This window comes from Schistocerca gregaria, chromosome 1 (genome assembly GCF_023897955.1).
Source record: "Schistocerca gregaria isolate iqSchGreg1 chromosome 1, iqSchGreg1.2, whole genome shotgun sequence".
Taxonomy (NCBI): Eukaryota; Metazoa; Arthropoda; class Insecta; order Orthoptera; family Acrididae; genus Schistocerca; species Schistocerca gregaria.
In genome coordinates, this window is record NC_064920.1 from 1130011155 (window position 1) to 1130027147 (window position 15993).

Here is a 15993-nt window from a genome sequence, read left to right on the forward strand (position 1 = left end):
TGCTACATAAGGAAACACGATGTTCAGGAAATAAATAAGAAACAACTGTTTTACAAGAAATTGCATACTAAATTTATTGGTCCTCTGTAGCTTGAAATTTTCTTTTCATTACAAGTTCGGAAATATCAGTTGTCAAAATGTTTGCAGTGTTAATGCGGAGGATGGCCTTCATTGTTGCATCCTGAAGAAACGATCGTTCCTTACTTTTTACTCTTTTCATTGCTGAGAAATGCTGCTCACAACAATACGTAGATCCAAACGTGCACATGATATGAGCCGCAGTGTTGTGTAGCTTGGGAAAAGTTTTTTGCTGTAATGAACGATACAATCGTGGCAAATGCAACGTGTTGTAGTACCTCAATTTCAACAAAGTTGAATTTTGTAAATCAATAATCTTCAATTGAACTGACGATGACAAGTCATCGGAGGAAACTGAAAAAGGAATGCTGAACGCCTTAAGTTCCATTTCCACACTAGTGAGGTCTCGGAATCATGTTTCAAACGATGTGATGAGCTGCTTTAACTTTGCTTGGTAATCGCTGAAAGTAATACCTTCATGTAGTTTTAAAGAAGCAAGACTATTGGAGAACGTTAAATGTCCATTACTCATCTGCCTCTCAAAATAACGTAACTTTCCCATGAACGCTTTGATCTGGTCATGCATGTCAACGATTAGCTGCCCTTTGCCCTGCAATGACAGATATAAATTCTTCAGATGCAGAGTTATGTCAGCTAGGAACGCCAGGTCTGATATCCATTTTATATCTTTCAGACAACGCATTTCTTCCTCTTTCATTCCGAGAAAAAGGGATACTTCCTCACAAATGGCAAAGAAAACACCAAGAACTTTTCCCGTCTCAGTCAACGAACTGTACTGTGGTAAGGTATATCCCCATACTCTGCTTCCATATCTTTCGGGAATCCTTTGAATTGGCGATGATTTATACCGTGACGCCGCACAAAATTCACACACTTCATGACATCTTTCATTACGCCACCTAGCTCTACGGTTTCAGCACACAGTGCCTCTTGATAAATAAAACATTAAAGAGTGAAAATGTCTTTCCCGAATTCGACCCTGAGTTTATTTTTCAAACGAGAAGCAAGACTTTGGTGACACCCGATCATTTGTGGTGCACCGTCTGTCACCACAGAATGGTGCTTATCCCACGGCAAATTCATATTGTACACTGATTCACAAACAGCTTCAAAAATGTCACGTTCTGTTGCGGTGTAATCAAGTGGTACCACATCCAAGAGTTCTTCATTTACTTGAAGACATGTATATTGTCGTTGCATATTGTACCTCTTTGCAGATTTAAATACTTTATGACATACAACACACTGCGGACGACCATCCCTCTCAATCAACTGAAAGGTATCCTCCAGTAGAAGTACAGGGCTCCCGCGGCTAGTCATTGAACACAGATTATTGCGTCAGTTGTGGCTGCATGCGGCCACGGGGCAGTGAGTTCGTTTTCCACCTCCACGCGGGCTCCAAGCTGCCGCAGTGAGTGCTCCGGCTCCCTGGAGCTTGGTTGGAGCAGCCTGTTCTAGTGTGAATTGTGTTCCAGAAATTTCGTGTAAGTGGTGCTGTCTATAGAGTATATATATGAGTACAGGAGAATAGTTGACATGTTAGTTTCATGAGAGTATTCTCTGTGTAAAGATCAATGTGTCCGCTGTAAGAGCAGTAAAATCTGGACATGGTAGTGTTGAGTGGTTGTTAACGAAATAGAAGATTGTTATTTGATAAAGCCGGCCGCGGTGGTCTCGCGGTTCTAGGTGCTCAGTCCGGAGCCTCACGACTGCTACTGTCGCAGGTTCGAATCCTGCCTCGGGCATGGATGTGTGTGATGTCCTTAGGTTAGTTAGGTTCAAGTAGTTCTAAGTTCTAGGGGACTGATGACCACAGATGTTGAGTCCCATAGTGCCCAGAGCCATTTGATAAAGTATTGATTTGTGAAATTGATCATGACTGTTGTTAAGATAACTGATGGTTGGTGGAGAGGACCATGGGAACTGAGAAAAGCAAATGGATGTGTATCTGAAAATGAATAAATCTCTGACAGTAGCTTCAAGAGCAAAAATGAGCATTGAGAAGGCGGATACTTGGAACAAAGAAAATCTGAACACAATGAACTACAGATATTGGTTGAGTGATTACCAAAAAGCAGCTGAGATTTGTGAGTAATAACAGGGTGTATACACCCCAGGAGATCCGGGAAAAACCCAGGAATTTTTTCATCCGGGGGAAAACTGGGAAAAATACGGGAATTTTTCGAAGTTTTTGTTTTCAATTAATTTTTTGTAATTTTGGTTGCTAACAACTAATAGTCTAACTAAGAATATTACTCTACCTCGCCGCTGCAGAATTATATTGCAGCTATAAAACATAAACAAGAGAAAAAAATTAAGTAAAACTTAAGTTGCAAAGGAAATGCACCATTCACAACAAAACAAGCTGCACACACAAACTTTTGCCAACGACAAAACGTTTTAAAGGCATTAGGACGAAAGATTATGCAGTACTTCATAACAGCAAACAGCTTGCGATGAGCGTGACGTCACAATTGTTTATGTTAACTTCGTTATAGAAGAAGCCAGTCGCGTATGAACAGTACAGTCTCCCGCTTCTGGCTACTTGGAAGTGTGGCTGTAGCAAGCAGCCAGATGCTACCCGTAAATTTTTTTCTGGCACACAGTGTTTACATTTAGTTTTTTTGCTGTTTCCTCTTCATTTACAGATCTCACATCATGAAAACAAAACAGACTTCTGTGGCCGGGAGCCACCAATTCATAGATTTCACAGATAAAATAGATTCACATGATTATGGAAGACTGAAATACATTATTCGTTTCAGTTTTTTGATTTTATTTTATTTCCAGGTTTTTAACAGTCAAGCATTAATCGCCTTGCAGAACGGTGAAGTTATTTTCGTCTGTTTGCTAAAGAAATTTGTCTGTTTTTAATCTTTTCCGCTGAGGCAGTCAGTTTATTTGAAACGAAGTGCTTCATTCCATACTTTTGGCTAGTTTCAACTGTTTGCGATTTCAAGTGTACGTTTTCATCTTCTGGCACGTATGGAATTATCGATATAATGAAATGAGAGTATGGCATGGTTGGCTGGGAGGCCCCTATTCAGGGAAGTTCGGCCTCCAGGTGCAAGTCTTTATTTCATTCGACGCTACGATAATAAAGAACCAAACACGGGATGATGCAGTATTGGTACTCCAAGAAAATTTACATCCAGAAAACCACACTGAAAAGCTTAATATCAGATTTGGACCTACTTCATTGTGAATCTGGACATACGAATGTACACTATAAGGGGAATTGGGTATTTTAGTATGGTTTACGAAATTCTGATGCTCTTGGATTATCGTGTGATGTTCTGTTTCTTTTACTACGTTAATGCTTTAAACGTACGGACATACAGGCTGCTCACGGGCAGTAACAACTGTTTTCTGGTGGCCAATGGCAGCTGAAGAGATGAACCTGTTTCTAATAGCTTGCGGGAAAATATCACGAATGGTGGTTTGAAAAGCGTCAATGTAAATATCCTTTTAAGCAAGATGAATTATGTTGCATATGAGAATATTCGATGAATTTCTTGAATCATAGACTGTTTGTCTGTCGTTTAAAACCTAAAATTTTACTGGCGGATTTGTGTGATCTATCTTAAAGTGCAACACATGTAAAAAAAAAGACCAGTTGAAATCTTAGCTTTTCTGGTGGCTAATTAATCTTAGAGTCCAGTATTATATGTGAAAGCATATCTTTCCTTGCAGCCACACTTGTATATTAATTTAAACCATTAACTTTTTCTTCTCGTGTGTTCACGCTATTTAACAGCGATACTGCTGTTGATTGACTACATCACGTGTTCTATGCTCTGAATACCTGCTTTCATTGGCTGGCGAGATCTTGTGACATGAGCTTTGATTGACTTACAAAAGTGCATTGCAATCTCGATTTCAGTGCTTCGGAAAGTAACTTGCTGAGTTTGGTGGAAATTCGAATTTATACTTTTGTAATATGAAAATATGCAGCATACTTGTTGCTGCATATAATTTTTTTTTTACCCCACTCACAGTCGTTAGCTAATATGGCGGGAATTTCAGGCTGGTGTATGAAGCCTTAACCCTTCAAAGGATTGATAAGTTTTACAGCTCTGAGGGAACGTATCCTGTCATTTAACACGGAAAAAGTTTGTTTTCGTCTGGGAGAAAGTGTATTTTAACCGGAAATTTTTTTTCCTTGTCTGCGTATACACCGTGAATAAGGAAACTGTGTTTGAGGCAGTGAAGCAGTTTGACGAATAATACTCCAAGGAACCTACAGCACTACAAATTGTTTGCAGAAAATTTTAGGCAAACTGATGTTAAAATTTAGCAGGTGTGAAGGTGAAAGAAAAAGAGAAGCATGTTGATAACTTTTCAGCAACCTTTTAGCTATTGGAGGGTTGTCAGCATGGGCAAAGCAGTCGACATGGTCACGTGGTTGAGGTGAGCAATATGGTTTAAGAGGTAGTTGGTGTCATGAAGGCTTAGGCTATCAACAGAATGGAACTGGTGTGAGCAGATCTGTTGCGGAGGTACAATCCACTGCAGCAAACAATAATGTTGAGTCAGTTAATAACATACAGATGGATTGAATTATTTAATTGTATAGATAAAAAATCTACTCACGAAGCGGCGGCAGAACACACACGTAAAGGATGGTTGTAATTGGCAAGCTTTAGAAGCTAGTAGCTCCTTCTTCAGGCAGAAAGGTTGTAGGGCAAGGAAGAGGAGTGAAGGAAAAGGACTGTAGAGGTCTAGGAAAAGTGGTAGATTTCGGGAAAGTCACCCAGAACCGTGGGTCAGGGGAGACTTACTGTACGGCATAGAAGGAAAGACTGATTGTTGGAGATTGTTGGCAGTCATCTGGCAAATTATGCCTCTCACTTGCTTATGTTGTATTTGCTGCTTATCACCACCACCATCACTGACAACAAATGCAGTAAAAATTTAATTAAAAACTCACTATGATCACGTTTAATTCTTGCATTGGCTATGACATCCACAGCATAGCGCCCAGGACACCAGTGCACACTCATTGGCTGTCGGTGAATGGATGATGTAGGTGCGCAGAAAAAGCCTAAACTCAATTGCCGTTGTTCATGAGTCCAACTAAGCAGAGAGAAGAAAAAGGTGTGCGTGTGTGTACTCATGCCGGCGTGTGCCTGCGTGCATGCATGCATTAGTACAAGTGAGAGAGAGAGGGAGAGAGAGAGAGAGAGAGAGAGAGAGAGAGAGAGAGAGAGAGAGAGAGAGAGAGAGAGCAGATATCCATAGAGTATTTAGAGAAAATGTGTAATTTTTGTAAGACAGATGAGAAGCTCCACATGGTAACAATATATTTTGGAAATACTGTAGAGGTAAAGGAAGGCCACTCACCAAAAAGCAGAAGTGTTGAATCGTCAACAGGCACACACAAAAATAAAGAAAATTTGTGATATGATTTATTCCACATATGCATTAATAACTGACTTCGTGATGCATGCATTTAAATATTGTACCATAGATAATATTTCACTACTTTTTCTGCATCATACACTAGGAAGTTGTTCACACATAGCTTTCATCCATTAAATCATTATTTATTCTGTAACCAATAAGTTCTTCTGTCTCTATGCTGACACTGCTCTCTTATTTAATACAAGGCATTAAATTTGCTATTACAGCTATCTTTTGAAGATAGCACAAGTCCACCTGTCTGAAAGAAGAGCAGAAGAAATGACCCAGAAAATGTCCACGAAATATCATTGACATCAATCTGTTTTAGAATTTTAGAACAAACTTGGAACTCTGTGTTATGAAGTACCTTGAACACAATTACCATTTCGATCTCAACTAGCATGAATTACATAAATAAAGATCATATGAAACCCAGCTCATGCTTTTCTCATATGACATCCTGAAAGTTATGGATCTTAGGGAATCAGGTGGACACAGTGTTATCTTATGTGGAGATTCAATGGCAGAATTAGAATTGGAATTGGAATTAATGCCAGGGATGCCCCAGGGAAATATGTTGAGACCCTTGCCGCTCGTGTTGTATTAATAGCCTAGCAGAAGATAGTGATAGTTCAGACTTCTTGCAGAGATTGCCATTATCTATAATGAAGTAGTTTCTGAAAAAAGCTGTACAAATATTCAGTTAGCTTTTGATAAGACTTCAGAATGGTGCAGATATTGGCAATTTATTTAAAATGCTCAGAAATGTAAAAACTGTGCCTTCGCAAAAGAACAATGCGTTAAGCTCAGTTGGCTGGATGATGAGACTTTATGAGGTGGTGAGTGACTGGAGAGATAAAGCATGGGAGATCTGTTTCTGGACTAGGTTGGGAGAGTAATTTTAGTATGTTTAGGTCTCAGTGAGACCCTTGGTATATTTGGCGAGGGACTGGTCATCACTACAGATGTGGTGGTCATATGTGGCTAGGCTGTATGGAAGGGCCTTCCTGGTATAGAATGAGTGTCGGTTGACATGGAGGGATTGCTGCTGGTTGGTAGGTTTGGTATGAATGAAGTACTGATGTCGCCATCTTTATGGTGGAGCTCAACATTGAGGAAGGTGGCTTGTTGGGTTGAGTAGGACCAGGTGAAGCAAATGGGGGAGAGGGTGTTGAGGTTTTGGAGGAATGTGGATAGGGTGTTCTCATCCTTGATCCAGATCACGATGTCATCACTGAATCTGAACCAGGCGAGGGGTGTGGGATTCTGAGTGGTTAGGATGAATTCCTCTAAATGACCCAAGAATAGGTTGGCATAGGATGGTGCCATGCAGGTACCCATTGCCATACCATGGATTTGTTTGAATGTGGTTCCTTCAAAGGAGAAGTAGTTGTGGGTGAGGATACAGTAGGTTATGGTGATCAGGATGGGAGTTGTAAGAATTACACTTGCTTGTATTTTTCTTAATTTAGTCGTACATGTGCTCCTAACTCAATAAATCTTGCGCTGCAACTCAGATATTGTCAATCCATCTATGTTATGATCGCACATGACAGTTTCAGTGGCTGCAATATGTTGCTTATTTTTGTAATCAGCATCACTGAAATCCCACAAATATCTATGCACAGCATACATATCCAAAAAGCGAACATTATGCTCCATACCCCACTTCATATTTCAGTTTGTCTACACTCTACAAACAAACATAACCTCAAAACTCGTGCAACTAGTGTCGCCAAAGTTGGAACATGCCGTAAGTGTTTAGTTTCACGAACAAGCTGCGCAAATGCATGGCGCACATGCACAGTGGCCGGTAGCACAGTTGCCTGCAACCTAGTGTCATAATGTAAACTAGGCTTAAATGTATGAGAGTTCATTTAAGGGGAAGGACTTTTTTTTAAAGCAGAAATGTTATGTCTGTCTGTGATCAGTGCCTCCTGTATGCGGTAAGTAACAAAATTTATCATTTCCATCATGAAATTTCCAATTTATGAATTGGCACATACTTAAAGGTAGACATCAACTGTTCCTATAAAGCTACCTCCTCCTGAGCTGCCAGCCACTCACCCCAAACCGTCTCCATGCCTCCTGCCTCTCTCTCCCTCTATCCATCCCATTGGACACATTCCCCCCCCCCCCCCCCCCCCCCCCCAAACTGGCCCAACTGCTGAAATGCAGCACTGGCATTGTGTGTCCTGTCTGCGTCATGTAATGACATAGGCTGCACCACTTTGTGTATGTAAGTGTGTGTGGGGGGAGGGGGGGAGTCTCTTTTACTCCTGAAGTATTTACATTCTGCCCAAACTTTCCAGAAAATTATTCCTCAAAAATATACTTACTATGTTTCAAAACAAGTATTAAGTGAGGAATTGAGGAGTTCATTATATCCCTCCCTTTATCACTGCTTTAACAATTGCAATACAGGGCTAAATGTCCACATAGGCGTTTAAGCTGTCATTCTTCCCACACTCCATATGTGAATTGTTTGGGAAGAAGCTCTAATATGAGGTAAAATGGAAAATTCCTTCTGTTAGGCACTTCTCAGTGATTTGCAGAGTATATATGCTGATGTAGATGACTGCTAAGGGGCTATGATATGGTATATTTTTTTGGGCAGCAGGTATTGAAATGGGAGTGACTTGTGAATGGGGTAAAATTTATTTTGTTAATTGTTACCTATTTCTTTAAGCTCGGAGGAAAACCAGAAACAAAATACAGTGACTTGATTATGATGTCACATATTGCCTCTGTGTTATAAAAAAATATATATTTAAAAAAATTTCATTTCACCCTTTTAGGCTATATATGTTCACGGACTGATGTTTTATCAACTGGATGTTGCAACACAGATATAGATACTACAAAGCAATATTCATGTGAAACCTGCAAAGACAATGGATGCTGTAGTATTTATGAATATTGTATATCATGCTGCTTACACCCAGATAAGGTAAGCTGATAGAAGAACTTTTTATTCTGTCATCTTTTACGTTGTCTTACATTGTATTCTGCACTTGGTAGCTGCTCTGGCACTGTGTGTTCACGATCCTCCTGTCATGAAAGTATTTTTCAAACCTGTGGCAAACAGTGTACAGTGCAGTGCAATATTTAATTGTCGATTTCTTCTTGTTAACCAATGTCACTGATGACAAGCTTTGTCACAAGCAATAGTTTGAACATATAAACTATGTTAGCAGTTACATTCATAGGCACAGTGTAACACTGTTTACTGGTGGTAACTTAATGCGTCTATTCACATTATTTTGATTCAAATTTTACATTTTTGGTGACTAAATCGTGCATTAGTTAAGTTTTTGATAATTAAAAACAAACCATCCAACAACTCAATCATTGTCTCAAATGCCTACATCTATACACACTTAAGATTAGAAATCAAACTTTGTTGTTAAATGTTAAGTGTTAACACAAAAGATAGCAAAATTAGAGGGCACAAAATTACAGTAGGCAAAAGAGCAATCTGTTTCACCATGAGCTATTTAACCATAACAAAGGCAAAATATTATGTATTGTTTAATGGAAATGATTTCTACTTCCACAGTCATTCCCAAAGCCCTTCTGAAACTTGCTAAAATGGTTATTATGCAAATTGAATGATTAACAAACTAGTAAGTTATTAGAGTGAAAGTGGTTATTTTTGGAATCAGAAAAATATGGGCTACAGAACTAGGGTACTATATTTTGCAATCACTATTTAAGATTTGAACTTTCATAAACACAATTTTTGAAAATGAGTAACTTTTTAAATAGTTTTAAAATGTTTGCTGAAACGAAAAGAATGAGGGCTTCTAAAATAAGCTCTGACAAGTTAGAAATAAGCAGCCATTTGCTCAGTTAAAATTGCATCTCTGTATGTTTTTATCAATATTAAATTGTGGATATTTCTTTAGAAAAAAACTATTTCCTGGTGAAGTACCTAATAATATTGTCAGCAATTGAGAAACTATACAGTGAATAAGAAAGTTTAATATAATAAGGCATGCATAAGAAACTAGCTATTTGTATAATTGCTGCGTGTGTACTCTTAACAAAATGAGTTCAAATAAAGGAAACAAATATATATACTGGTGTCAGGAGTGGTATAAGAAAAACTAGGATGGTCCACCTCTCTCATATCCATTGTTATAATTTTTCATTGTGCCATAAAAACTCCAGAAACCACCCACCATGTACAAAAAATTCAAGGAACGAACTAAAGGAAATTTGGTGAATTATTGTGTGGGTGCAGTCTTTCTCAGCAAATTTCATATAAGAAGTCTTCACGGGTTGTCAGCTGAGTAGCGTTGTTGTCTCGTAGCAACGTTTCAATGGAATGTGTCTCCATCATCTTCACTCGAAGATGATGGTGACGCATTCCATCGAAACGTTGCTACGAGATGACGATGCTACTCTGCTGACAACCTGTGAAGACTTCATATATGGTAAATTATTGTGTGTAAAATGAATCAATTTAGGAAGGCAAAACAGCTGGAGACAGCAGCAAAGGCACAGGTGATGCTAATTTCAATTCACTGAATTATTCTTGAAAGTAGCTGAAAACACAGGGACAAAAAATGGACTATTGAAAACAGACCCATTAAATTTACTTTGACAGGCATTGCTTACTTCACTTGTGGACACTGATGTAACCAGATAAACTGTTGACAAGATAAGAAAAATCATTTGGTCACTGACAAACAGTAACTCTTCTGATTATGATGGTTGAATGTGTAGGATGCTGATACTTCTGTAGTTAACAGATGTTTTGTTTCGTGCAGTGGGTGGCTATTGCTGATGTGTGGTATTTTTTGTTATTTTGAGCTGCCATGTGTTCTTTGAAAATAATCTCAAATGATGTGCCTGTCTGGCCTATGTAGGAGCAGTCACAGTCCAAACATTCAATTTTGTACACACCTGTGTGATGATGTGGGTTTCGTGTGCTGATGTTGTGGGGTAACTTCTGTCCAATCTTTTTTTCTGTGGTAATGGATATGTTTATGCCATTTCATATGAAGACATTGGCAATCTGATATGAAATGTTACTAAGAAATTGGATTGTATGGAAAATGTTTTCTTTTTGTTTTTTTGTGATGCGATTGCTTTGCCACTGTAGAGTGTTTTAGGGTATCTACTATGGAGCTGTTTTAACCATTTGCAATTTCAATTTCTTGTTTATATTTGTCTTCAGAGAGTGGTAGTTGGATACCTGTATTGATCTTGTACTGGAATGCTGCCATTTTGTGGGCTATAGTGTGACAAGCAGGGAAAGCAGAAATGTGGAAGGAGTATGTAGAGGGTCTATACAAGACCGGTATTCTTGAGGCCAGTATTATGGGAATGGAAGAGGACTTAGATGAAGATGAAATGGGAGATGACACTGCGCGAAGAGTTTGACAGAGCACTGAAAATCCTAAGTTGAAACAAGGCCCCAGGAGGAGACAGCATTCCATTAGAACTACTAACAGCCTTGGGAGAGCCAGCCCTGACAAAACTCTACCATCTGGCGAGCAAGATGTATGAGACAAGTGGAATGTTCAAGAAGAATACAATAATTCCAATCCCAATGAAAATAGGTGTTGACAGATGTGAAAATTATTGAACTATCTGTTTATTAAACCACGGCTGCAAAATACTAACACAAATTCTTTACAGGAAAATAGAAAAACTGGTAGAAGCTGACCTCGGGGAAGATCAGTTTGGATTCCGTAGGAATGTTGGAACACGTGAGGCAATACTGACCCTTTGACAAATCTTAGAAAATAGATTAAGGAAAGGCAAACCTATGTTTCTAGCATTTGTAGACTTTCGACAATGTTGACTGGAATACTCTCTTTAAAATTCTGAAGGTGGCAGGGGTAAAAAACACAGAGTGAAAGGCTATTTACAATTTGTCCAGAAACCAGATGGCAGTTACAACATCTACATCTATACCTACATCCATACTCCGAGGGCCACCTGACAGTGTGTGGCGGAGGGTACCTTGAGTACCTCTATCAGTTCTCCCTTCTATTCCAGTCTCGTATTGTTCGTGGAAAGGAGGATTGTCGGTATGCTTCTGTGTGGGCTCTAATCTCTCTGATTTTATCCTCATGTTCTCTTCGTGAGATATACGTAGGAGGGAGCAATATACTGCTTGACTCTTTGGTGAAGGTATGTTCTCGAAATTTCAACAAAAGCCCGTAGCGAGCTACTGAGCGTCTCTCGTGCAGAGTCTTCCACTGGAGTTTATCTATCATCTCTGTAATGCTTTCGCGATTACTAAATGATCCAGCTCTCTGTAGGATCGTCTCTCTCTCTTCTATCAACCCTATCTGGTACGGATCCCACACTGCTAAGCAGTATTCAAGCAGTGGGCGAAAAAGCGTATTGTAACCTACTACCTTTGTTTTCGGATTGCATTTCCTTAAGATTCTTCCAATGAATCTCAGTCTGGCATCTGCTTTATCGACGATCATTCCATTTTAAATCACTCCTAATGCGTACACCCAGATAATTTATGGAATTAACTGCTTCCAGTTGGTGACCAGCTATATTGTAGGTAAATGATAAGGGATCTTTCTTTCTTTGTATTCGCAGCGCATTACACTTGTCTACATTGAGATTCAATTGCCATTCCCTGCACCATGTGTCAATTTGCTGCAGTACAGTTTTTCCATTGTTACAACCTCTCGATACACCACTGCATCATCTGCAAAAAACTTCAGTGAACTTCCGATGTCATCCACAAGGTCATTTATGTATATTGTGAATAGCAACGGTCCTATGACGCTCCCCTGCGGCACACCTGAAATCACTCTTACTTCGGGAGACTTCTCTCCATTGAGAATGACATGCTGCATTCTGTTATCTAGGAACTCTTCAATCCAATCACACAATTGGTCTGATAGTCCATATGCTCTTACTTTGTTCATTAAATGACTGTGGGGAACTGTAACAAACACCTTGCGGAAGTCGAGGAACACGGCATCTACCTGTGAACCTGTGTCTATGGCCCTCTGAGTCTTGTGGATGAATAGCGCGAGCTGGGTTTCACACGACCGTCTTTTTCGAAACCCATGCTGATTCCTACAGAGTAGATTTCTAGTCTCAAGAAAAGTCATTATACTCAAACATAATACGTGTTCCAAAATTCTGCAACTGATTGACGTTAGAGATATAGGTCTATAGTTCTGCACATCTGTTCAATGTCCCTTCTTGAAAGCGCGGATGATCTGTGCCGTTTTCCAATCCTTTGTAACGCCACGCTCTTCTAGAGACCTACTGTACACCGGTGCAAGAAGGGGGGCAAGTTCCTTCGCATACTCTGTGTAAAATCAAACTGGTAGCCCATAAGAGTCGAGGGGCATGAAAGGGAAGCAGTGGTTGGGAAGGGAGTGAGGCAGGGTTGTAGCCTATCCCTGATGTTATTCAATCTGTATATTGAGCAAGCAGTAAAGGAAACAAAAGAAAATTTCGGAGTAGGAATTAAAATCCATGGAGCAGAAATAAAAACTTTGAGGTTTGCCGATGACATTGTAATTCTGTCAGAGACAGCAAAGGACCTGGAAGAGCAATGGAACGGATTGGACAGTGTCTTGAAAGGAGGATATAAGATGAACATCAACAAAAGAAAAACAAGGATAATGGAATGTAGTCAAATTAAATTGGGTCATACTGAGGGAACTAGATTAGGAAACGAGACGCTTAAAGTGGTAAATGAGTTTTGCTATTTGGGGAGCAAATAACTGATGATGGTCGAAGTAGAGAGGACATAAAATGTAGACTGGCAATGGCAAGGAAAGCGTTCCTGAAGAAGAGAAATTTGTTAACATTGAATATAGATTTAAGTGTCAGGAAGTCATTTCTGAAAGTATTTGCTTGGAGTGTAGCCATGTATGGAAGTGAAACATGGATGATTTATAGTTTGGACAAGAAGAGACCAGAAGAAAGTAGAAGCTTTTGAAATGTGGTGCTACAGAAGAATGCTGAAGATTAGATGGGTAGATCACATAACTAATGAGGAGGTTTTGAATGGAATTTGGGAGAAGAGAAATTTGTGGCACAACTTGTCTAGAAGAAGGGTTCAGTTGGTAGGACGTATTCTGAAGGAATCACCAGTGTAGTCTTGGAGAGCAGCATGAAGGGTAAAAATGATTGAGGGAGACCAAGAGATGAATACACTAAACAGATTCAGAAGGATGTAGGTTGCAGTAGGTACTGGGAGATGAAGAAGCTTGCACAGGATAGAGTAGCATTGAGAGCTGCATAAACCAGTCTCTGGACTGAAGACCACAACAACAGTGTGACAAGAGGAGCTGCGGATTGTAATATGTTTTGTGGTAGGCTTCCAGTAGATCTGTTATTCCGCATTCTTTATTCTAATAAGGTCTAAAAAATTTATACTGTCATCTGCTTCGTGTTCAACTGCAATTTTTTTTCATTTTCTCAAAGAAGCATACACATTCAATAATTAGAGAACACTTCACCCCAAAAACACTGCTGAATTTACACAACATGTCACAAACATAGAAGTTTCTGATGGAGCCACACTTGCCTCATTTGTCATAGAAAATCTTTATTCCAATGTGCCAATAGTTCTGACACTACAGATAATTAATGCCAACCTACAAAAGCAAAAAAAAATCCCTTCAACTCACATTATTGAACTAATGGACCTGCTCGAATTCACACTTTCACACAAATATTTTAAACTGAACAATAACATCTAAAAACAAATACGGCCTGATAGCCTGATAGTGGGCTAAAGCCTTTCTGGATTGCTAGCTGAATTATTTATAAGTAATATGGATGACAAAATCTTTAATTCAATCACCACCTCCTCAAAACTATCATCTATTACTGCAGATATGTAGAGGATATCATAATTTTAATCAGTGGCAGAAAAGATGACATCAGTGAGTTGAACCAGTTATTCAAAACTTCTCAGGAAAATAAAACTTGACAAAATTGGATTTATATACCACCTGAAATATTTATTACAATGCATGTATTCAACACCTTGAAACAGAGATCTCCAAAATCCTTTAAAATTTATTCTGTAAAATCCTTTAAAATTTATTCTGTAATAATGTTGTTATGATATGCACTCTTTGACCTTAGTGGTAATGTTTCTCTTCTGCTATATGATCCTTGCACCAAATAGTTTCCTGACACTATATTTGTTTACAAAATATGACATTATACATGTGATATGTTACGGCAGTGAAAGAAACCTATGGCCTCTGGAGGTACTCTTATTTTTCTTGTTTTATTTTTACCGTTAGATGTATGTTTAGTTTTTTGTCAAAAGAATCCCAAAACCATATTCTGAAATAGCGTTTTGTTTCTCCCATTAGGCAGTGCCACAATACATCCGAAAAATTGTAACACAACCCATAGACACATGTCATATTAACAAATGTAAATCCACCTGATGATGGAGGTTTAAACATTTGAAACGTGTCATGGAGGTAAATAAACAGTGACTGATAATAGAAAACTTGTTGTTTCATTTAATCTCCATAACAGTCATGGTAAAGCCTAATCAAAAATGTTCACATTTAAAATTTCGGAACTTTGTCCACAAAATTTTTCTGCACTTGATTTTAACTTACTGTACATGGTGTCCTTTGAAATACTCTCTTCCACAATTGGTACACCGCTCCCACTGCTGTTTCCACTTCCTGAAGCAGTCTTGGTATATCTGTTGCTGGATCGCACGAAGCGCCACCTGTGAATTTTCTTTTATCTTATCTATTGTTGCAAATCTTCCTCCTTTCAACAGGGTTTTCAACTTTGAAAATAAAAAAAGTTCGTAGGGGCCAGATCTGGAGAGTACAGAGGATGAGGCAGCACAGTGATTTTGTTTTTTGTGCAATAGATTGTGAGGCGAAATTTTTTCTATTCTTGACTCATGACCCATGGGACGGACTTGGTAGCAACACGATGCATTCCAAGATGCTGTGGCAGGATTTCATGGCATGATCAACTGAAATTTTACATTCATCTGTAAACTCCTGGACAGTCATTCTTCAATTGTCATGCACAATTTTGTTGATGTTCCTGAAATGAGTGTCTACGGTAGACATCGGAAGCGTCCTAATGAAGGTCAGCTTTAACTTCCATCCAGCAATTTTTAAAGTGTGTGTACCATTCATAACACTGAGTATAACTTAAGCATTCATCACCGCAGGCTTCCTGCGTCATTTGGTACGTGTATGTAAAGGTTTTCTTAAGTTTCGTGCTCATGGACTGTGCGGCTGATCCTGGCGGAGGTTCGAGTCCTTCCTCAGGCATAGGTATGAGTGTTTGTTCTTAGGATAATTTAGGTTAAGTAGTGTGTAAGCTTAGGGACTGATGACCTTAGCAGTTGAGTTCCATAAGATTTCACACACATTTAAACTATTTTTTTTTTAATTCACAAACCAATGTGACATAACATTCTGCTCAATATAGCGCTGAACAATAAGTAAAAGACATACAATGATAAAACGTCTGGCAGTTACATATTAAACA

The 15993-nt window shown here is 39.0% G+C and overlaps 1 protein-coding gene across 3 annotated transcripts in view; it reads left to right on the plus strand.

Annotated features, from left to right (window-relative positions):
• The window catches only part of LOC126283986 (SREBP regulating gene protein-like), a 52140-nt gene that overhangs the window by 15918 nt on the left and 20229 nt on the right, over positions 1–15993 (plus strand). For all 3 annotated transcript variants that reach the window (XR_007551421.1, XM_049982488.1, XM_049982499.1), the window contains exon 3: positions 8301–8452. Coding sequence is in view for 2 of the 3 variants with exons in the window: in XM_049982488.1 (XP_049838445.1) it covers positions 8301–8452 (152 nt within the window). In the remaining variant the exon portion in view is untranslated. The remainder of the gene's footprint in view (positions 1–8300; positions 8453–15993) is intronic.